The sequence below is a fragment of the Protopterus annectens genome, chromosome 6.part0 (genome assembly GCF_019279795.1).
Source record: "Protopterus annectens isolate FY-2018-M chromosome 6.part0, PAN1.0, whole genome shotgun sequence".
Taxonomy (NCBI): Eukaryota; Metazoa; Chordata; order Ceratodontiformes; family Protopteridae; genus Protopterus; species Protopterus annectens.
The window spans coordinates 868,119,650-868,140,664 of record NC_056737.1 but is presented as its reverse complement, the minus strand read 5'-3'; the positions used below and the strand labels follow the sequence as shown (position 1 = coordinate 868,140,664).

Genomic DNA, 21,015 nt, shown 5'->3' with positions numbered 1-21,015 from the left:
TGGTGCTTTTTTCAAGGGTGTTGACACCAATTCCATCCTTGAGGTTGCTACTTGGTCCTTTGTTCATATTTTCATTAAATGTAATATTTCCAGGGCTAGCTTTGCCAGGGCTATTCTGCATGAGTTTGTAGATGGCTGTTCTGAGTCTTCTTCCTCCCAGCTGCCTTCTTAGTTCTTGTAGTGTCCCTTGTGTAAAGAATAATGCAACAGTGATATGGAAGGGCATAGTGTAGTTGTGTACAATTTTACCATAACAGTAGATGTCCTTCTCCTCACTGTTGCAGTATTTTTTTACGCCCTGCTTCCCCCTCTTTCTTAGCCCTTACCTCTGTGCTGCTGTTACCCTCCTGGCCAAGAGGCCCTTTCTTCCTTTTGTCCTTTTTCCTTCTGGATGTACATGTTCTCTCTTGTCCCTGAGGAGACTGTCTTCCTTCTGGGGCATTTCAGTTCTGAGTGTGTCCATACATTACATTTATGCCCTATGCCTTACATGGGGATCGTACATGTAATGTACGGCACCTATGAGATCTAAAGGCTCTACTATACTGGCCAGATGTTGGGCTATCCTTGGCAGGGGACCCTTGTGTAAAGAATACTGCAACAGTGAAGAGAAGGACATCTATTATTATGCTAAGATTTTATACAACTGCACTTTCCTTCTCTTGATTTATTAGATTTAAAAAATATATAGCAGTTTTCTAGCATCCTCTTCTGTTTATTTACCTGAGTAGGCCTCTGTTGAAAGGGAAAAAAAGCAGCTTGTCAGAAAATGTATTAAAGTAAAAACTTATGGTCATAAAAACGTATGATCTTCCATCCTATTAAATTTGCCTCATCTACTAATTTACTGTCTCCTCACTAAATAATACCATCATAACACCATCCCCCCACACCAAACTTTTAGGAGTTGAAATAGACAGCAAACTCATGTTTGATATTCATGTTTCTCAAACAGTGGAAAAAGTTCATAAAAAGCTGGGAACTTTATATAGAAATACACAACTTTACTAAAAATACTAAGATAGCCATTGCCCAAACTCACCCAGTTTCCACACTGCTGTACTGTGCTCCCATATTCACTAACCTACAAATATCTGCAGTACAAAAACTTGCATCGTGTTACAAAAATATTGCCTTGCACTCAAGCAACTTTTACTGGCTTGAGCTCCCCCAACTCCTAGAATACATTCAGTTAACCATGGCACACAAACTCCTCTTTGAACCTGTGAAAACACCAGTATTACAAACACTTCTTCAACCTTATACCACTAACAGAGCCCTATGTTCCACTAATAAACATCATATAAAAATCACTACAGCCAAAAACCTAGCAGGAGACTCACTCTCTTCAAATTATATAGGTAAAATCTAGAATTAACTTCCTGATATTACCAGTGTAACAACCATAACCCAATTCAAAACAAGTCTGAAAACCTACCTATTAAACAAATGGCTATGTCCTTGCTCTTCACCGGACTAACATCTCTCCCTCCATCTCTGAGGTTACCACTACGTCTTATCTTCAGACTTCTGAATACATCACTGACCACTGTCTCAACTTATTTCTACTGCCACACTATTTACTTTCATCACCCTGAACTATCCAGTAATGTGGAGTGACAATTTTCCTGTAATCTATCTTGGAAAATTGGTAATCATGTAATGTTCTCTTCCAATATGGAATGTCTGTGACGTGTATTTATTGAATGCCAAATTGAAAAATGGAATGTCTGTCTTTACAACACTGATCTCATAGGTGCCATACGTTACTTATACGATCCCCATGTAAGGCATAGGGCATACTAATTTGAAAATTCATGTAGATTACATACGTACCAATTCCTGTAATAAGCTTGTTGTCCATCTTGTTATATATACTCTGTATTTTGACATTCTCTGTTCTATGTGGAGCTTTTCTCCCCCGGCCTTCCCTGAAAAAGGACATGTGTCCAGTTGGATTATCCCAGTAAACAGATGTAAAATAAATAAATAAAATAAAAAGTAAAGCGTCTTTATTTGAAGTTCCTGAAAGCAGTAGCAGACCTTTTGTGTAGTCCTTTAGTTGCACTGAAAGTTATTTCTGGACATTCTGATAGTTTTCTCCTCCACTCCTTTGCAAGAGTAGTTATTGAGAGTCTCAGGACAGCTGAAAAATGTGAAATGATGAAACCTCATTTTCCACATCTTTACCAATATGGCTTAGCCTTTTTAAACTTCCACTGCAGTCAATGCCTTCAGTTTTTCCTTTTTAAGCTTCTACCTCAGTCAGCGCCGTCAGTTTTTAGTTCCCTCTTCCATCTGTTTCTTGAAAGTTGCCCCATTTAGCCATCAAATCAGTTTAATGCCACTGATCACTTATTAAGGTCTGAGACTGGTGGAATACTTGCCTTGGTAATGCTAAACTCATATTCTGAAGCCAGTGAGAAGGCATCTTAACTTGGGCCACCCTTGTGAAATTGCATTTGTCATCACTGAAGGACCGTTGATAGTAATGAAAGTTTCATATCAATTCCAAAGTGTTACTTTGTGGGGTTATCAACCTGCACCTCTTCTAAGATGATATGGGTAATGTGCTTTGTCTGTAGTTTGCCTCTACTTCCCTTTGATAAATTTGGATTTGCAGCCTCTTCCATGTTTACTTTGATTAAATGATATTCGCAAGCCGCTGTTTCTCCAGTTCAGAAACTGTCTTCACATATATTGATGTTCATCATATACCCTGCCTCAGTGTTGTGTGGGTTCTGTACCTTTACAGACCCGCACTGGCAGCTATCCAGAGCTCAGAATTCCCTCCTCTTGATTCCTTGTGATAGGTGATGGGCTGTGCCCCTCCCATCTGGGGAAGCGTAAGTCAGTTGTTCAGTCTTGTAGTGCCATCTGTAAGGATCACACAGTTGAATCTCCCCAGCAGTCTGTTTTTGTGGATTACAGCATTCAGACTCAGATAAGATCCCTTTGGGAATTTCCCTTCCTCTTTATTATTATATACTTTTGATTTCTTTGTTTTATTAAATAATGTGTGTGCGCATGTGTGTGTATAATTTATATATTTGTCTTTTTGTTTTAATATACTTGCTCTTTACTACTGCTTTTAATTTCTCCAGGGTTTTTTACTTACTGCTGTGTTGTTTCACTGTTGCAGTCATCACACTTGGATTATCTGCCTGCAGCTAGCCCTCAGTCAGCCTGAATACCAGAGTCTTGGGATTTCTGCGTCGGATGATGTCGCCTCTTCCATGATGTCAGGGGTGTAAAACATGCAGCCGATGCCATTACATCAGCTTTTCTTGCTGCGCTGGAGCCCGAAGCAGAAGCAGTTCGCAAGTGCTGGTCGGCCGCTACCTGAAATTTTTGTTTTTTGAGTTTCAAACCGGAAGTCTTCTAAAGCTAAGTACCCCATTGGGGATTCTTTTTTCTTGCTCTAACCGATGTCAGAAAAAGTTAACAATTGTCTTGCCTGTGGAAAGCAAATACCTCACATGTTCATTCTTACTGCGTCACCTGTTTAGGCCCAGACCACGACATTCCTCACTGTTGGTTTTGTGCCTTGTTTAACACCCGAACTATTCATCATCGGGCTATCTTTGTTGCTAAATTCTTTCGCTCTCATTTTCCGTATTCCGAAATGGCTTCGGTAACCCATCAGACTACCGATCTTCCAAAAAAAGTAAGGATAAAGACAGAGACAGACCGCATAGGTCCAAACCTGCCGACGATGCTTCCGTTAAGCTAGACGCCAGTTCGCTGGTACTCAACGAGGCGCCTTCGCCACCCGATACCCGCTTCTACAGATTCGCAGGCCTCTGCTGAAACCTATTTGGAGTCTGGTATGCCGCAAGATGCCTCTAATTATGGAACCTGCGGATGTCTCTACCTTGGATGGGTCTGGAGCCGCTGTGCAGGCACCGGCTTCTGAGGGTGTATTACAACCTTCCAATGTTCGTATTAAACTGACTACTTCATTTCAGACTAAAACGACCGAGTTTCTCAGGCCCAGAGTTCGCACTATACCTAGAAAACCAATGACCAAAGCGCATGCTCAAGCTCCCATGCCACAGAAACAAATGCTTAGAATGGCTGAAGACTTTATAACTCTAGTTAGGGGAAGCCAGCCTTCCCACTCTAAAAGACAAATAATTGATTTTCCTTCCGATTCAACAGACCATGAGTCCGATGACTCTGATCCCTCTGATTACCAGGACATACCCTTATCTACCTATGAGGATTCAGATGCAGAGGATTCCATTCCCTCTGCCTCCCCTCCAGAGGACTTTTATTTTGGTGAAACCTTGCATACCTTGAGAGCATTTCCTCTTGGAATGCCAGGACTACCCACAGTCCAAAAAAACACTCAGAGAATTTTTAGACTTGCCTTAACACAGGCCTCTAGCTATACCCCCTGTCCTGGATATTGTAGATGATGTTTTCATGGAATCCAGTTTTACTCCTAATACTTTACATCAGCTCCTAGAAAGCCTGACAGGTACTACAGGGTAAACGACAACAAATTAAGAACAAATAACTGTACCACAGTGCGAAACAACAAAGCCAGTCCAAAGATGTAGTTCAATGTTTATTCTCTAGCGCCTCGGCCACAGTAAGCCTTCAAGGAGGTACTACAGGGTACTTGACTCTCACAAATTTCTCTTTAAGAATCCCACTGTGGATCCAGAGACCATTTCCCGGAAACCTAAAGGTATTAAGGCTACTACAGCCAAAAATCCTACCCCTTCGGACAGAAATTCGAGGGCTTTAGACAGATGGGGCAAGAAGGTATATACCTCTGCAACTCTTGGCATCAGGGCTTTAAATTGCCAGTTTCACATGTTGAGGTACTAGCAGCATATTATGGAACTAATTAAACAAAAAAATGTTGTTGCTTCCAGATTTTGCAGAAAATAGATTTACAAGAGTTAATGCATTCTGCAAACCAAGTCAGTAAACATACTTTGCAGTGTGGTTTTGATGCCTTAGAAGCATCTTGCAGGGCTGCTTTCACTGGGTCTGTACTGAGAAGGCATGCCTGGCTGAAGGAACAAATCTTGCCAGACCATGGCAAAGCAAAATTACTTGATGGTCCATTAAACCCGGAACGTTTGTTTGGCACAAAAGCAGAAGAGGTTCTTAAAAAGATGGAGGAAAATGCTAAATCTATGCAAACTGTTAAAGATTACTTACAGGTACAGCCACCTAGATTCAGTAGGCATTGGCCTTCAAAAAACTGGTCCTTTCCCGTCCCTGCTAGGTCTTCTCAGCTCAAACCCAGGGGCAACAGAGCACCAAGGCTACAGTCTCAGGGTAGGCAGAGATCCAAACAATGGAGTGCTCTCCTCTCAAAAACAGGGAGTGGTAAGCCACCCCCTTATGGAAAAAATTCACAATGTCTTGTCTATCATTCTTCCCAGCCATGCCCAAGTACTTGCACCCCTAGGAGGAAAACTCACCCTGCATGCAAAAAACTGGATGTCCATTACCCAGGACCAATGGGTCCTAAACATTGTATCCCAGGGATACAGATTCCACTTCCACTCACTGCCAACCCCAAGTGGGTTGCCAGACTTTCCTACAAACCAGTGGGCAGAGGCTCACAAGCAAGTACTTTCTCTTCTCAGTATCAGGGCTATTCAACATATTCCATTAGAGCAAAGCAGGCAGGGTTTCTACTCCAGACTGTTCCTGGTGCCCAGAAAAGAGGGCTCTTGGCGCCCTGTCCTGGACCTGTCCATTCTCAACACCTTCCTGGTGGTCCCAAAATTCAAAATGCTTACACTACAACAGTTGCTTCCTGTGCTAGCCAAGGACTCCTGGCTAGTCACCCTAGACCTAAAAGAAGCTTATCTGCACATCCCCATAAGGGAATCTTGCAGGAAACGCCTATGTTTCAGGGCAGGCTCTATGCACTATCAGTTCTCTGCACTTCCCTTTTGCTTATCTAGTGTGCCTATGGTATTCACAAAGTGCCTTGCTCCAGCCATTGCATACTGCAGGCAGAGAAATATTCAGATTTATACATACTTGGACGCTTGCTTGATTCAGGCGGACAGTCAGGAATTGCTACTTCAGCACCTGGCATTTGTAAAGAGACTTCTAACTTCTCTGGGGTACACCATCAACGAAAAGAAATCACATCTGGTGCCCAGCCAAAAGATTGTATTCCTGGGAGCAAGCTTGAACACAACTTCCCAGATGGCATTATTTACTCCAGAAAAGCAGGTTTATTTGACAAACTGCTTCAAACTAATGGCCACCAGAACTCCGCTATCTGCAAGAAAAATACTGCAAACCCTAGGGTTCATGGCCTCATGCGTTCTCAGGCTGCATATGAGGAAATTTCAATGGTACTTAAAATGTCTCTGGTGCCAACATTCTCAGGACCTGGAAACAATTATTCCTATCATTCCTTGTCTAAGGGCAGAGTTCCTTTGGTGGGCAGAGGTTTGCAGCCACAACAAGAGACTCCCTTTCACTTAACCCCTCGTCGCCCAAACCCTGACAACAGACTCATCAGACCATGCATGGGGGGCTCACATGGCTGGCAAATGCATTCAAGGCAAATGGATCCCAGGACAAATTCACCTACATATCAATCAAAAAGAAATGTTAGCTGTACAGAATGCTCTAACAGCCTTCAAGGACCACATTCTTCCAGGACAACTAATGGTAAAGACGGACAACACCACAGTTATGTGGTACATAAACAAGCAGGTGGGAACTCATTCCTGCCCACTCTGCAGGTTAGCCATGGCCCTGTGAAACATAGCCTTGAGGAACCAAGTGCACCTGCAAGCTCAATTCCTGCCAGGTAAACAGAATTCACTGGCAGATGACTTGAGCAGAAATCTACTGGACCCACACGAGTGGAAACTGGAACCCAACTCATTCAAACTTCTAACCCACGGGTGGGGGACACCAGAGGTGGACCTCTTTGCCTCCCCCCAAAACCATCAGTTGAGCAAATTCTGCACCAGAAATCCCCACAGCCAAGGAAGGAAAGTGGATGTGCCCTATCCTTTACATGGGAAAACCTCTCAATCTATGCCTTTCCCCCTCTGCCCCTCCTCTCAGAAGTACTACTCAAGATCAAACAGGACAAACCAAGGACAATCCTTATTGCACCAGACTGGCCCCACCGGCACTAGTACCCACTCCTACGCAGTCTGGCAGCAGTGCCACCCTGGCACCTACATCAGACCCCCTCCCTGCTGTCCCAGCAGGAGGGACAGATTTTGGCATCCCCAGCTGCAAACCCTGAACCTTGCAGCCTGGCTTATTCCCTGAATACACCACCAGCAACCCTCGGCAAACAGGTGCTGGATGTCATCCTTGACGCCAGAAGGCCTATTACTAGGAAATCCTGTTCAGAAAAATGGAAAAGATACTGTTCTTGGAGACATTCTCAAGTAAAGGATACAGCCGTGCCCACCTTACCTCAAATCCTAGATTACGTAGCAGAGCTGCTCCACAAGGGCCTATCCTTCTCTTCTATTAAGATTCATGTCTCTGCCATCTCAGCTCATTATAATACTGAGCCACCTCTCTTTTCTCACCCTCTGGTCAAACAGTGCCTGAGAGGAGCTAACCATTTAAGACCCCCCCACCCCTGCCTGGGACCTTAACTTTGTACTAGAGAAGCTCATGCTTCCCCCTTTTGAGCCTGCTGCTATAGCACAGTTAAAATTCCTCTCTTGGAAAACAGCCTCATTTCTAGCCATTACTTCAGTGAGAAGAGTGTCTGAGTTACAGGTGCTAATGGCGGTAGAACCCTTCATTACTTTCCATGCTGATAGGGTTTCCCTCAGGATTAACCCATCTTTTATGCCCAAGGTGGTATCCAATGTGGCTCTAAACCAATCCATCCATTTACCAACCTTTTTCCCTAATCCTCAGAATAAAGTGGAAAGGGTCCTGCACTCCTTAGATGTACACAGACAACTCAGGTTCTACCCTGACAGGACTAAGCCTTTCAGAACGTCTGACCAGCTGCTAGTCACCTTTGCTACAGGGGCAGAGGGCAAGGCCATTTCAAAGCAAACCATTTCCAAATGGATAGCACACTGCATCTGTTTCTGCTACAAACACCATGGAAAACCTACCCCACAGGGGATCAGAACTCGTCCCACTAGGGTTACCTCAACCTCTACAGCATTTCTCAGGGAAGTCCCTATCCGGGACATCCTGGAAGCTGCAACCTGGAGTTCTGTACACACCTTCACCAAGCATTACCACTTACCTGTCTTTTTTTTAAATCCAGAGCTAGATTTGCCACAGCAGTCTTACATGGCCTGCTAGCCAGCCCTACTATTACTTGACTGCCTCCACCCTTCCTCAGCTTTGGGAATCAACCCAAGTGTGATGATTTCAGCAATGAAACACAAAGAACATAGTACAGTTGTGTACACTTCCATAAATGTAGATGTTCGAGTGTGTTCACTGTTGCAGTCCTGGTTACCCTCCCTCCAGCCCTCTGACTCTTCTATGCTTTATACCTGCCCTCTTTTTGGCCATCTCTTATGGCTATGGTATTTACTTTTTACTGGAGGTGTTCCACACCATGTAATTGCTTCCTATTTTGGGGGCTCCTGACATCTGGGGCAAGAAAAACTGATGTAATGGCGTCTGATACATGTTTTATACCCCTGACGACCTGACATCATGGAAGAGGTGACAGCTGCTACCTGCAGCCAGATAACCCAAGTGTGATGACTGCAACAGTGAATACACTTGAACATCTACATTTATGGTAAGTGTACACAACTGTACTTTCTGGGTGGGGCTTTTCTAAACTGTTTTATGATTTGAATTGGGAAACTGAAGTTCTGTGGTGTTAGTTGAACTGTAGGAACTGCCTTGTGCATGTAGAGTCGCAATTTAATTGTGCTTGTTTCTCTTTACCTGCTTCATTTTGAAGTTCTGACAGGAAAGTATTGCATTTTTTTCTCCTTTTCCATTATATATTTGTTTCTGATTTAAAACTGCTGTATATAGCCATTTTTATTGATAAGTCATAATTGTAGTGCAAACTACTTTAGTTGCATTGTCTGTGGCAATATTTTTCATTTCAGACAAGGGACGCTGCTTATTTATGCTGTTTTAAAAGGTTTCTGTTTAAGGGCACATATTTGATTTTTGACCCTATTTGGATATGCATTTTTTTTACTTGTTGCTATGACTTTGTTGTTTACAGTATGCAGGTTGTAGAACAAGGCTTAGCACATTTATAGTTTCTGCTGTATGTCATGCAGTTTAGCCCTATTTACTGTTTGGAGACATAGTTTATATTTTCTGTTATTGCTGTCCTTAGTCAACCCTTAATAGTGTCAGTGGATTGTTCTGGTTGGTGTTTTTACCCTCTGACTTGATGGATCCTGATATGGCTACCCATCCACAATCAAATCCAGTTGCACCTAATAAAGAAAAAACTCAACAAAAATGCCTCGGCCTATATTTGTGAATCTGTTGTCTTAAGCTGGCACACAGGCCACTTACCTTTTTCCCCCATCACCCTCTAGTGTGAGCCTGCAGCCCTCTGCGGTACAGGGGTCAGACACATTCTTCAGGGCTGTGACAGCACCTAAATCCTTAGGTGCAGGAGAGTTCTGGGGTAAGATACCCCTTGCTGATCATAATACTCTGTCTCCAGATATTTGTCCATTAATACAGTTCAAAGTAAGAAGAAACAAATTTCGCCACACTGCAGACAGCTTATATATAGGGTTGATGTAGGTTCCTTAGATAAGAGTGTTTTTACAGTCAGCTAATCCCTGGGATAATGCTCCTATTCAGAATGACTATGGGTCTACCTTCTCTAGAAATTAGTCTATGGCTGCAAATTTTTGATGGGGACTCTGATGCAGACAGTAGTGAACACACTGAGTATATCCAGTCTGATTCTTCAGAAGGTGAAGCAGTTCAAAAACCCTAGCAGGTGTTGACCTTTCCACAGATGCTAAAGCAGTCTGGAGTTGTGCCAGAAATTCATAGTTTTTGATCTTATTGATAATGAGATTCCAAATGTTTTGGCCATTCCTCGTCTGGTACTGGCCTTAGACAATGTCTATGAATTTGCATGTAAAACTCCTCTGTCTAGTGAACTAGTTCTTGAAAAGGTTATGAGGAACTACAAGGTGTACTCTGTTCTTGGCAGCTCTTTGTTCCTTTATTTTGCAATTTGCTTACAGTATAGATGACTTTACTGCATGTTTGCTTGCTGAACAAGAAGTGTTATATGAATGCAATTGTTTCTTGTGTGGATCAGGTTTTGAAACCTGCTTTGAGAAATGTGTTCTAAGGTGCGGATACAGTTTCTAGAAATGCAGCCACTTCTCTTCCATTTGAATTAACACACACTGTTACATAACCAGAATTCTTCTGAGGATTTAAAAAATGAGATTTCAAGTGCTCGTTTAAGTTCTGAATTTGTGTTTGGTCCTGCTAATACCTAGATTATACAGGTAAATGATGCATGGGGTTTCCAGAATGTTTATATTCCCAAGTTTTCCCCTACTACTACATAGATTATAGAGGTAAATTGACGCATGGGAGTATCTAGAATAAAACAACGACCAAAGAACACCAGTGAGTAACAGCTCTACTTTCATAAAATTTAATGAACAGTTCAACTTCTCTAGCGCCTCGGCCACAGCCTTTACAGAGTAAAACTCTGTATTTTAAACTCTTTATTTTACTCTGGCTGTGGCCGAGGCGCTAGAGAAGTTGAACTGTTCATTAAATTTTATGAAAGTAGAGCTGTTACTCACTGGTGTTCTTTGGTCGTTGTTTTATTTTATGATTCTTGAGTATCTAGAATGTTTCATATTCCTAGGTTTTCCCTAACAAGGGAGTCCACCTTCAGAGAGCACCTTCAGAGAGCAGAACAAACAAAATTAGTAGCCTAACAAGAGTCAGGATACCAAGAAGAAATGGTGGGCAGCTAATACTTCCAAACCAAATAAAAGGGATCTATTTCTCAGAGGATCAATTCTCTCCTAAAGAATGACTTTGCCAAAACTTGGACATCCAGTCCCTCCCTCCTGTCGCTCCTCGTCTTTCCCCTTCTCCCAGGCTTTTGCTCAACCCAGCAGCCTGGCCACAAATAGCCTCAGATAAATGGGTGTTGAGAATAATTCAGAGAAGATGCTCTTTGCAGTGGATAGAAAGTCCTCTTTCCTTCAAGGGAATCTCCCTGCAGCTGCCAGTCCAGACGCATTTTTTTTCTCTGGTACTCCTTTATATGTACAGGGGTTATAGAACCAGTTCCTGTACCACAAAAGGAGCTGTCATGGAGATCAGTGTTGGATTTATTGTACCTAAATACCGTTTTGAAAGTACCCAAATTCAAAATGCTCACCCTGCAGGTACGGTCCCACCCCTTCTTCTGGGCCATTGTTTCATGGTGACTTTTAATCTGGAAGATGTTTATCACATTCCATTTGCTCTCAACTTCAGCATCTGTCTCGCATTGAGTTTTCTGCATTACCTTTTGGGCTATCCACTGTGTGTCAAGTATTCACAAAGTGCCTGGCTCCAATGATTGTTTACTGCAGGAACATGGGCATCCATATTTTCCCTTATTTAGACGGCTTAGCTGATCTCTGTAGAGTCTTTTTCTAAGTGTTTAGAGTCATAGTACAAGGTGTCCATTCTAGCTCACCAGGGCTTCAAGTTGAATCTACAAAAGTCCTGTGTCACAACTCTTCACAAAATTGTCTTCCTCGGGTATATGATGGACACAAAAAACTGGCCTTTCTACCAGAAGACCAAGTCCTGACTTATCAGAACATCTTTATGGACTTCTCTTCAAGAAACTGTTCCACAAGAGTTTCTCAAATCCTAGGCCTCATGGCATCAATGACCCGCATGTTACCACTGGCCAGATTCCATACGATAAAGATTCAGTGTTTTTTTTAATTAAAAAAAAAAAAACAGGTCTCCACACTGGCATCCCTTGCAGTTCTAGGTACCAGTGCTGCAGTTTGTGAAGCGAGTGTTAACAGTGGTCGAGGGATCAGACGTCTCTAAATCCAGGCCTACAATTTTCCCTCCGGGCCCTAGTTCATTCAGTCTAGATGGATTTATCAGATTTTGTGTGAGGAGCACATGGGAATTTGAGTGCAAGATGACTGGGGTCCTGCAGACGCTACAGAGCAGATAAACATAAAAAAAATATTAGCAGTGATTTAGGCATTAAAAGTTCTTCACCGCTTATGGTCTCCAGTTCCCCTGTTATGTAGTACCTGAACAGAACAAAGGGTGGGGGGGTTACAAGGTTGTAAGTGGCGGCCTGGGAGCTAGCCTTACAGCATTCTCTGATGCTTCAGGCCTCACACACCCAGTCAGTGCAAAACATAGTGCCAGAAAGACTAAGCAATTCCTGAACAGACCCTCATTACTATGGACTCAGGACAGATGTCTTCTAAGATTAGGTCCAGATGTAGGGAACACCTCAAATAGATCTGTTCACCTCCTTTCAAAACAGACAGTTGAAAAAATTCTGTTCAGGACATCCTTGCAGCCATTCTTGGAGGGATGGATGCATAGTCATTCCCTTGGATAGGAATGCTTCCTTGTGCATTTCCAACTTTTACATTGATACCTAAGGCAATTCTGAAAATTCAGAAAGAATTAATGAAGATCATTATGTTGACCCTCTTGGCCCAGCCAGAGCGGATTCTCCCTTTTAGTGGAATTGGCCAAGGGTAATTACCTTAAGCTTCCTCACATTCTGAATCTGCTCACACAGTGTCAGAGGTTACTGATGCACCCCAACTTAGAGAATGCAACTGACGGCCTGGTTGATTCTCTCTTGATGGCTTTTAGATACTTGTTCCAGGAGGATGTGCAGCAGGTATTGAAGGAAGCAAAAAAGCCTGCAACTAGAAAAAAAATATGTTTACAGGTTGCAGAGGTTTTGTATGTGGCTAACTGTTAGAGGGCCCAGTATAATGTCTCCCACTCTGGTTTTAAAATGATTATGTGAGCTATTCAATTATGGCTTATCTTATGCATCTATCAAGGTGCATCTTACAGCCATCTCAGCTGGTCTGCCAGTGGACCTCTCTCTTTTGTCTCTCTCTGTAGTCCCCCTCAAAAGCAAATTCCTCTTCTGGATCTCAGCTTTATCGAAAAATTGACCTTATTTCCTTTTGAAACCAGCCTTTTGGGTTGATTTGAAGTTTCACTTGGAAAATTGTTTTGCTTATTGTTCTGACAACTGCAAGCAAGTCTCTGAGCTGCAAGCTGTCGTAGTGGGCCAACCTTATCTGATTTTTTACAAGGACAGGGTTGTTTTACACATTAATACATCTTTCAAACCAAAAGTTATTTCTGAATTTACCCAGAATCAAGTCAATATTCCAGTTTGCTTTCCAGAACCTAAAACAAGGGAGAGAAGATTCTACATACCCTGTTTGTGCACAGGCAGCTCGGGTATAACCTTGAAAGAAGTCGGCCCTTAAGGATAGCGGAACAGCTGTCTATCTCCTATTCTGGGACTAAGAAAGGTCAGCCTGTCTCTAAGCAAACAACTGCTCATTGGTTGTTCTCTCTCTTTTTTTTTTTTTTTTTTTTTTTTTTTTTGTACTTTCATCATGGTAAATCATTTCCAAGCAATATAAAGGAACAGTCCACCAGAGCATTATTTTCTTTGGTGGTGTACTGGAAAGGAGTGGACTCTAGTAGCATTCTGGTGGTGGAATCCTGAATTCTTATCCTCCCCTCAGGTAGGGTAAGCTTTGTGAATCTACCCATATGCCACTGAGACAGTGTGAATGGTGAACATAGTACAGTTTTTTTTTTTTAATTTAACATTTGTTTACTGAGGAAGTCCGACTTGGAACTAAGCCATTTTTCAGCGGAGGCCCGGGGAGAAAAGTTCCAGATGCATGTCTTTGTAATGTGGGAGGAAACCAGAGTACCCAGAGAAAACCCACACGAGCGCAGGGAGGACATGCAGACTCCAGACAGAATACACTCCAGCCAAGAATCGAACTGGACAACCTGTTGCTGTGAGGTGACAATGCTACCGCTGCACCACTGTGCTGTTGTGCAAGTCCTACTTAACAGTAGATGTTTGAATTTCACAGTGATTTAGTGGCAGCACCCACCCACCATCCCCCTTATTTATGTATAGTTCAAAAGTGTCCAACCTCGTTGTCTTGTTGCTTGGCTTTGGTTATTTGTTTATTTTGGAGGGGGGTTGCCTGCAGATCAGCTAGTTTCAGGTAATTCTTACTTCTGGTTATACTTGGCACTAAAAGTTTGAGTAACTTATGTCCAGGGGGAGTTAGCTTCCCCTGATGGGAGTGGCTTACGCGATCCCCTATCACATGGAGTCATAGGAGGGAATTCTGAGCTCTGGAAAGCTGCCATTGTGAGTTTGTGCAGGCACTAAAGCAGAGTGAAATTTGAAGATCTTTTGTTTACAGGTAAGTAGGACTTGTGCAACTGTACTTTCTCCATCTGCATATAGGTCTACAGGTTGCAGTCTACGTTGGTAGTGCAAACTCACAAAGATGTCTTGATGGCCTCAAGGAAAAGTACAGTGCTTTGAAGTAGTACACTTGTAAATGTTTAGCATGAAAACCAACAAAAAAAATATTATCCAATTTTCCTTTTCCCTTTATCTGTTAAATTTATTCATGTTTCGTGACCTATTTAAGGTGCTTGAATAATTTTGGCCTGTTACTTTCTTTGATTGAAATATGTTACTGTTGTCCCTTTGGTCATTTTAGACTGCTGTAGTTTATCATAGTGAGAATATATATATATATATCTATATATATATATATATATATATATATATATATATATATATATATATATATATAATTTTTTTTTTTTTTTTTTTTTTTTTTTAAGGGAGAGGTTTCCTTCCATGAGACAGCTACATTGCTATACATGGATAAAGACCTGATTATGATCCAAGTGAACTGATTTCAAGTAATGGGTTTGGGCACCTGCTGTCACTAGCATGGGCAGAGAAGAGATGTGTAGATTAGCCAGCTCTCTTCTCTTTAGGGTACAGGAGAGTGTCGGGTGCATACCCGGGGCTCATTTTCCTGTGGATGATTCCCTGGTGGTGAATGGAGACCCCATGGAAGCACTTTGAGAGGTTACATTACTCATGGAAGTGAGTGACACTGACGCACACTGATACCTAAGGGTATAACTGGTCATGCGCAGTGGTAGAGTTTCACAAATAAATCTACCATAACAGTAGATGTTCTGATGGACCACCGTTGCAGTAGCCATCTCCTCCTTCCAGCCCCCCCCCCCCAGTTTCTTTTTATATGCGCCCATGGTGAGGATGTATATACATGTATATAAATGTATGTAACTTGTGTATACAGTTACATACATTTTCATATTATGTTTTCTTTTCTTTTTCCTGCATTTTTCCTTTCAGTGCTATAGCCTGTTTCTTCAGACAAGAAAGCTGTGACACTTTTGATTCCCAGACTGTTCTCTTTGTCTGTGCTTGAGCCCATGGAAGTTAGAGTGCATGGAAGGTGCTCTGAAGCTTTGAAAGTTAGCAAGTGGTTATGTCCTAAACAGGCTATAACATAATTTAGGCTACTTCAGCAGTGATGTATATCAATGTCTACTGTTATGGTACAACTGTTCTTTGGTAGCTGTACTTTCTTAATATTGTATGTTTTTGTACCATTAGTTTAAAGGCACTAGTCATACAATTTGTGCATACAAATTGCATATTGGCCATTGGGTGGAGCATATTTAAAAAAAAAAAAAAAAAACTTCAAAGCTGTCTGTACTTAAGAACTCTGCTCTCATCTCTGTTCACTTCCGTTGGTTGATGACACTAAGTCTTCCCTGCTTTTAGGGCCTGAATCTGGAGGAGGAAGTAGGATAAATGTGTGGGTAAGTTGGACTGGAATATCAGAGTGGCTATGGGATATGGCTGATGGCAGATAGCTGCAGTGGCAACTAAAAAATTGTTTAAAAAATTTAAATTGAGTGATTTTTACAATTTGCAAGTTTAGAAAATTTTCAGAAAGCTGAGCACTAGACATTATTTAGTAAATACCAAAGTTTGAAAGACTATTTTTGGTTGGGTTTTGTATTACTGTTCATTACGTTTGTTCTTCAGAATGTATACATTACATAAGTCCAAGCTTCCATTTGAATTAACACACACTGTTTTATTTTCAGGGTTTATTGGCATCCCAAAACCAGGCCAATTCTCCAAGTGGGACTGTAGTATAGTCATCACACTACTGCTAGCAAAGTTCACCACAGGACAAGAAGTAATGACAGTGGAGCCCAGTAGCTGTTCTTCAGCCACAGAACATTAACTGTTTTAAAAGAACTGTCTAGATCACGATTCTGTTCTATGATGTATAGTAAGTTACTGGCAAGTTATTGAGAACATATACTGAAATGGGTTTATTTTTTGACAACTCATCTACGCTGCTAATACTAAGAAGGATATATTATGTGACTTTCATTGGTGTTGCAGCACAGAACTGAAAGGAAAGGCGAGCACTGCAATCTTAGTTTTTGGTTTAAACTTTCAGGTTTAATGTAATTTAATCCTTTATGTAGTACACAGATTCTCTAAACAAGCCCAGTAAATTAGATGGTCATATAAATTAGTATCTTGCCATTGTGTATTTTGCACTGATTTTTCCTATTATTTTAAACTGAACTGGTTTGAAGACAGCCTGGAATGCACTCTTGGAGAAGGAAAGTCATTACTTTCTGGATTGAAATTGAAATTCAGGAAGATGGATGCTGCAATCATAGATTTTTATTAAAAATTGCACTTAAATAGTTTATTGCTAATAGAAAATGACTTTAAATTGATGTACAAAGACTCACAGAAAAGCTGTGTTGAGGAGAGAGAATATCCTTTGTATCTATTAAACGTTTATTTTAATATTGTTGTTTTCCAATTGCAATCAGCTCTGTATTATATGTATAAATATTGTAATTCAGTGATTGGTGGGGCAATGATTAATCATTACACTAGTCAAAGGTTCATCATCATTTAAGAAAAAAATAGCATTATTTCTAATTCAAGAGTTATACATAGTAATATTAAAAAGAATCTTGAATATCAGTTTGTTTATTTACTTTCTGTTGTAAAAATGGATCACTTTGATGTAATTAATCTTTTGTTGAATTAAATGTTTGTTACAGGAAACAATTGTATAAAATATTTCTTGGAAGAAGAGTTACAGATCTTTTCCATCTTAAATATTTTTGTGGTTGAACAGAGAAGTGTAAAGAATATAAATCTGAAATATATTGATTTGTAATATAAAAAATTTCTATCTTCTGCGTTTAAATGAAAATCTGTTTTGTGCATGTCATTATAGCCAAGGATGAAATTGTCTTCCACATTTTTGATGGGTGCATAGTTTATACTTCGCTTTGTATAAATGCAGTCATTTGAATATAAGCCAAAAATAACATTGTATTTTATTAAGTAGAAACAACTGTGACACAACAGATTTGGTTTTAATTTAAAGAAACAGATCTGAGGCTAAAACATAAGTCAAATATAAAACCATTTGTCCTTACTTTTTTTGCAGTCTAAGACTTTCACTTCTAATTGCATTTTTTTTGATTTTGTTGTTTTGGTGCCATCAACATACTTATAAACAGTTAATGCATATCACTTTTTTATGTGAAAAAATAAGGAAGTTAAGCACTAGTGGCATATTGATGCTTCTTTTTTGACCATGTTCACAGTTTCTCCAAAAGTAGGATCTTGTCATGAAGTTTTGTTGTGAAATTAAGATAGCTGGATGTGGAGAACACTATTGAAGATACAGTCAGAAGGCAGACTGATGAATTGGGTTCCAGTGAGCATTATGAAATTAAGCAGTCTGGCATGTTGATGCTTATGAATATTGATTAAGGCATCCTGGACTTTTATGCCATAAGTATTTTGAGGTACATTTTGATATAGGTTTGTCTTAATGCTATAAGCATATAGAGCAGCAAGCAACAGCTGACAGGGATGGTCATGACCCTTCAGTTAACATGCATTGAGTTCGTCACTGAGGGTCAGAGTTAAGGGAATGTAAGGGTCCTGTGGCATAAGGACCTATTTTACTGTACTTTAAACACTTTACTGAATAGTAGTGTAGTGCCATGTCTCTACAGAATTTGAGAACACAAGTTTGTCTTCTTTTTTTTTTTTTTTTTAGCCTGCATACTGTATAACTTTGCAAGGCTAATCTAATACTGTTGGTGTTTCGTTTCAGTGTTTGCATCAAACTGTATTGATTCTTATGATTCTTCTTCCATGCACATTAGTTTACATTTGTTGTACCAAGTCATTCAGTAGTACAAGAGATACAAACAGATTGTGCGATTCTTATAAGATACATCGCAACAGGTTTAGTACAGTAGACTCCCTCGTATTTGGCCTCTCTTTAACCAGCCATCTAATTTCTGCTATAGCCCTAGCAAAATACAACTGAGAACAACAACACTTCCACCTCCTCTGGGCTAAATAATAGACATTTGAGTTTTAGACTTTGTATTCATTAGAAATATGCATACTAACACACATCCTGTTATTCTAGTTGATTTATAACTTATAAATGCTATTTTGTATGCATTTTCTGATTAGCCAGCCATTCCTTTATCCAGCCTAAGGTCCGGTCCCAGTGAAACCTGATAAGAGGGAGTCTACTGTGAAGTATCTGCTCAGTCTTTAAAAGTCATTATATTACTATGCAGAGACAGATAAAACTGTGTGGTGCAACAATTAGATGAGGTTACATATGAACATTCTTAAAACATCCAGCACTGCTCTCCTATGAGGTTTTGGCCATACATTAATTTTTGTGATCATGACCAGATGTCAAAATCCTGTGCTAAATATCTGACAGTTGAAACAACTTAATGTGTTTTTTTTTTAAGTTCAGGTCACTTTAGTATTATTTCATAAAATTGGTCTCCAACATGTTTGTACTCCATTACAAGTTGACTTGCTTTGGCTGTATTCTTGGACATTGAATCACATTTGCTTCTAACATTAAAACTGTTTGATATAATATGACAGGGTTTAAATGTGAAGATTCATATGAAACTGTCATCTTTATTATAGTGCTTACAAACTTAGCATAATGCACTTAATTACTAGAACAGTTTACAAAACATAAATTTAAGTTCAAAATCAGGATCAGGTGAATTTGACATGAGTCGCCCCTTTCATTTTACCTTAGGTTCATAGGTTGGTACTAGGCTATCAGCCGTAGAGCCTATACAAGCCTAGCCATAACAATTCCCTGGCTATTTCTCCCCACACTATTTACTTCCCTGGACCCCTGTCTAGCAGGGCGACTGACGTGATCCCCGGGGTGAATTTCCTTTCTCCCATCCAATCGTCAAGGTTCCTTTTGAAGAGGACCAAAGAGGCACTCTGCTTGACATGTATGGGCAATCTATTCCAGAGACTGGGGAGTCTCTGGGTCAGGAACCTCTCCCTCCAGCATGTTTTGTTTATTGTGATGACAAGGTTTAGATCCCTGGAGCGTGTGGCTCTGAGGGATTGGGATTTCTTTAAGTGTAGCATGTCCAACAGCTCTGGGTTTGACATGGCCTTGTATGTTAAGCAAAGATCGCCTCTGAGTAGACGATATGCGACAGAGTATAGCTGGAGTTTTTTAAGGCGGTCAGCGTAGGGCCGTACCTGGCATTTAATAGAAAGATACTGTTAAGTACAAGCATGCACCAGCACCTAACACAGTGCAAATGGCACAGTTTAACATCATTGTTCACATTTTCTTCAAAGTGCAGTAATTAGCCAAGTATTGTACTCCCTCGAGTACTGACCACATTTAGTTTGAATACCTTTCTGCTGCTTCATGAACTAATGTTGGTGATTTTGCTTGTGGCTACAGGTTGAAAGAATATCAAGCTGCTTTTCTTTCTTGGTTTGGATCCTAAGTTCTTTGGAACATTTGACGATTAACATGTAGAGGAACCAGTTCTGACTGTAGTTGGTATGCTCAATTTCACTGCGAGTACTCTCTAAGGTTTATTAGCAAAGCTATATTCTCATGTCATATGAAAGTTTGCAAATAAGACGAGGCAGTATGGGCCCGAGGTTTCCTTCACTCTGGACCAAAGTTTAATTTCAAGGTGTGTTCTGTTTGAATGTAGACAATGTAAATTAGCCTTGTTGGTTATTGATGATAAAAAGTAGTTAGAAATGTGATTTGACTAAATGCATTTTAGCCCATCAGCCAACATGTTAGCATTTTTAACAGTTTTTGTTCACACTATGGCCCTAGTTGAAATCAGTCTGAAGCTCTTCTAGGTTAGCATCAAGGTTTCACTGATTAATAAATGCATTACATAAGGGTATCAGCGTGCTGTATTTGTGTATGTATAAATCAGCCTTTGCACTGACTTTCATAGTTTTGTAATGAGTCTAAAGGAAAGGTGTACACTTTGAAATACTTTTTATTTATTTTTTTTTAATAAAAATGTATACTGCAAAAGTTTTATTTTAAGCTGATGCATTTTGGTTAATGTGAAACTTATGGAGGCTGTCAATCTTCTTTTGGCATGAGTTTCCTTAACATAGCAAAAAAATTACCATGTGGAGTTTAAAATGGATACATGGTATATCACACTAATTTCATACTTAGTACTGTGTGGCATTCCAGTTAATATTAGTATTATATTAAAAACACTTTTTTTTTCTCCCAGCAATATTACAGTAAATCTTTTTTGCATGAAAAGTGATACAAGTTTTAAAAGTTTAATAGCACTCTGCATTTAGCTTTGATGACAGAATCTGTCAGGCTGTAAGGTTGTATAGGTCTATATTATATCAATGGAATTTAATTTCACTCAAGTTACACTCATTACTGTTGGAAAAATTCTGAAAGTTAAGAACCTCTGGTCATGATCAATAGATCGTCTGCCTCCTAGTTTAAAAAAAGGTTGCTGCATTTATAGCTCCTCTGATCAGATTAAGTAATAGAAGCCTTTCTGAGGGCAGTGAGCAATAGCTATGAAAAAGCACTAAAT

The 21,015-nt window shown here is 40.4% G+C and overlaps 1 protein-coding gene across 3 annotated transcripts in view; it reads left to right on the top strand.

Moving 5' to 3' along the window:
* WDR20 (WD repeat domain 20) overlaps positions 1 to 17,540 on the top strand; it is a 798,308-nt gene extending 780,768 nt beyond the window's left edge. For 2 of the 3 annotated variants that reach the window (XM_044074541.1, XM_044074540.1), the window contains one exon: positions 16,168 to 17,540. In XM_044074541.1, the coding sequence (XP_043930476.1) occupies positions 16,168 to 16,221 (54 nt within the window). In that variant the 3' untranslated portion in view covers positions 16,222 to 17,540. The remainder of the gene's footprint in view (positions 1 to 16,167) is intronic. The other variant, XR_006365229.1, reaches the window with a different exon arrangement.
* The last annotated feature ends 3,475 nt before the right edge of the window (positions 17,541 to 21,015 follow it).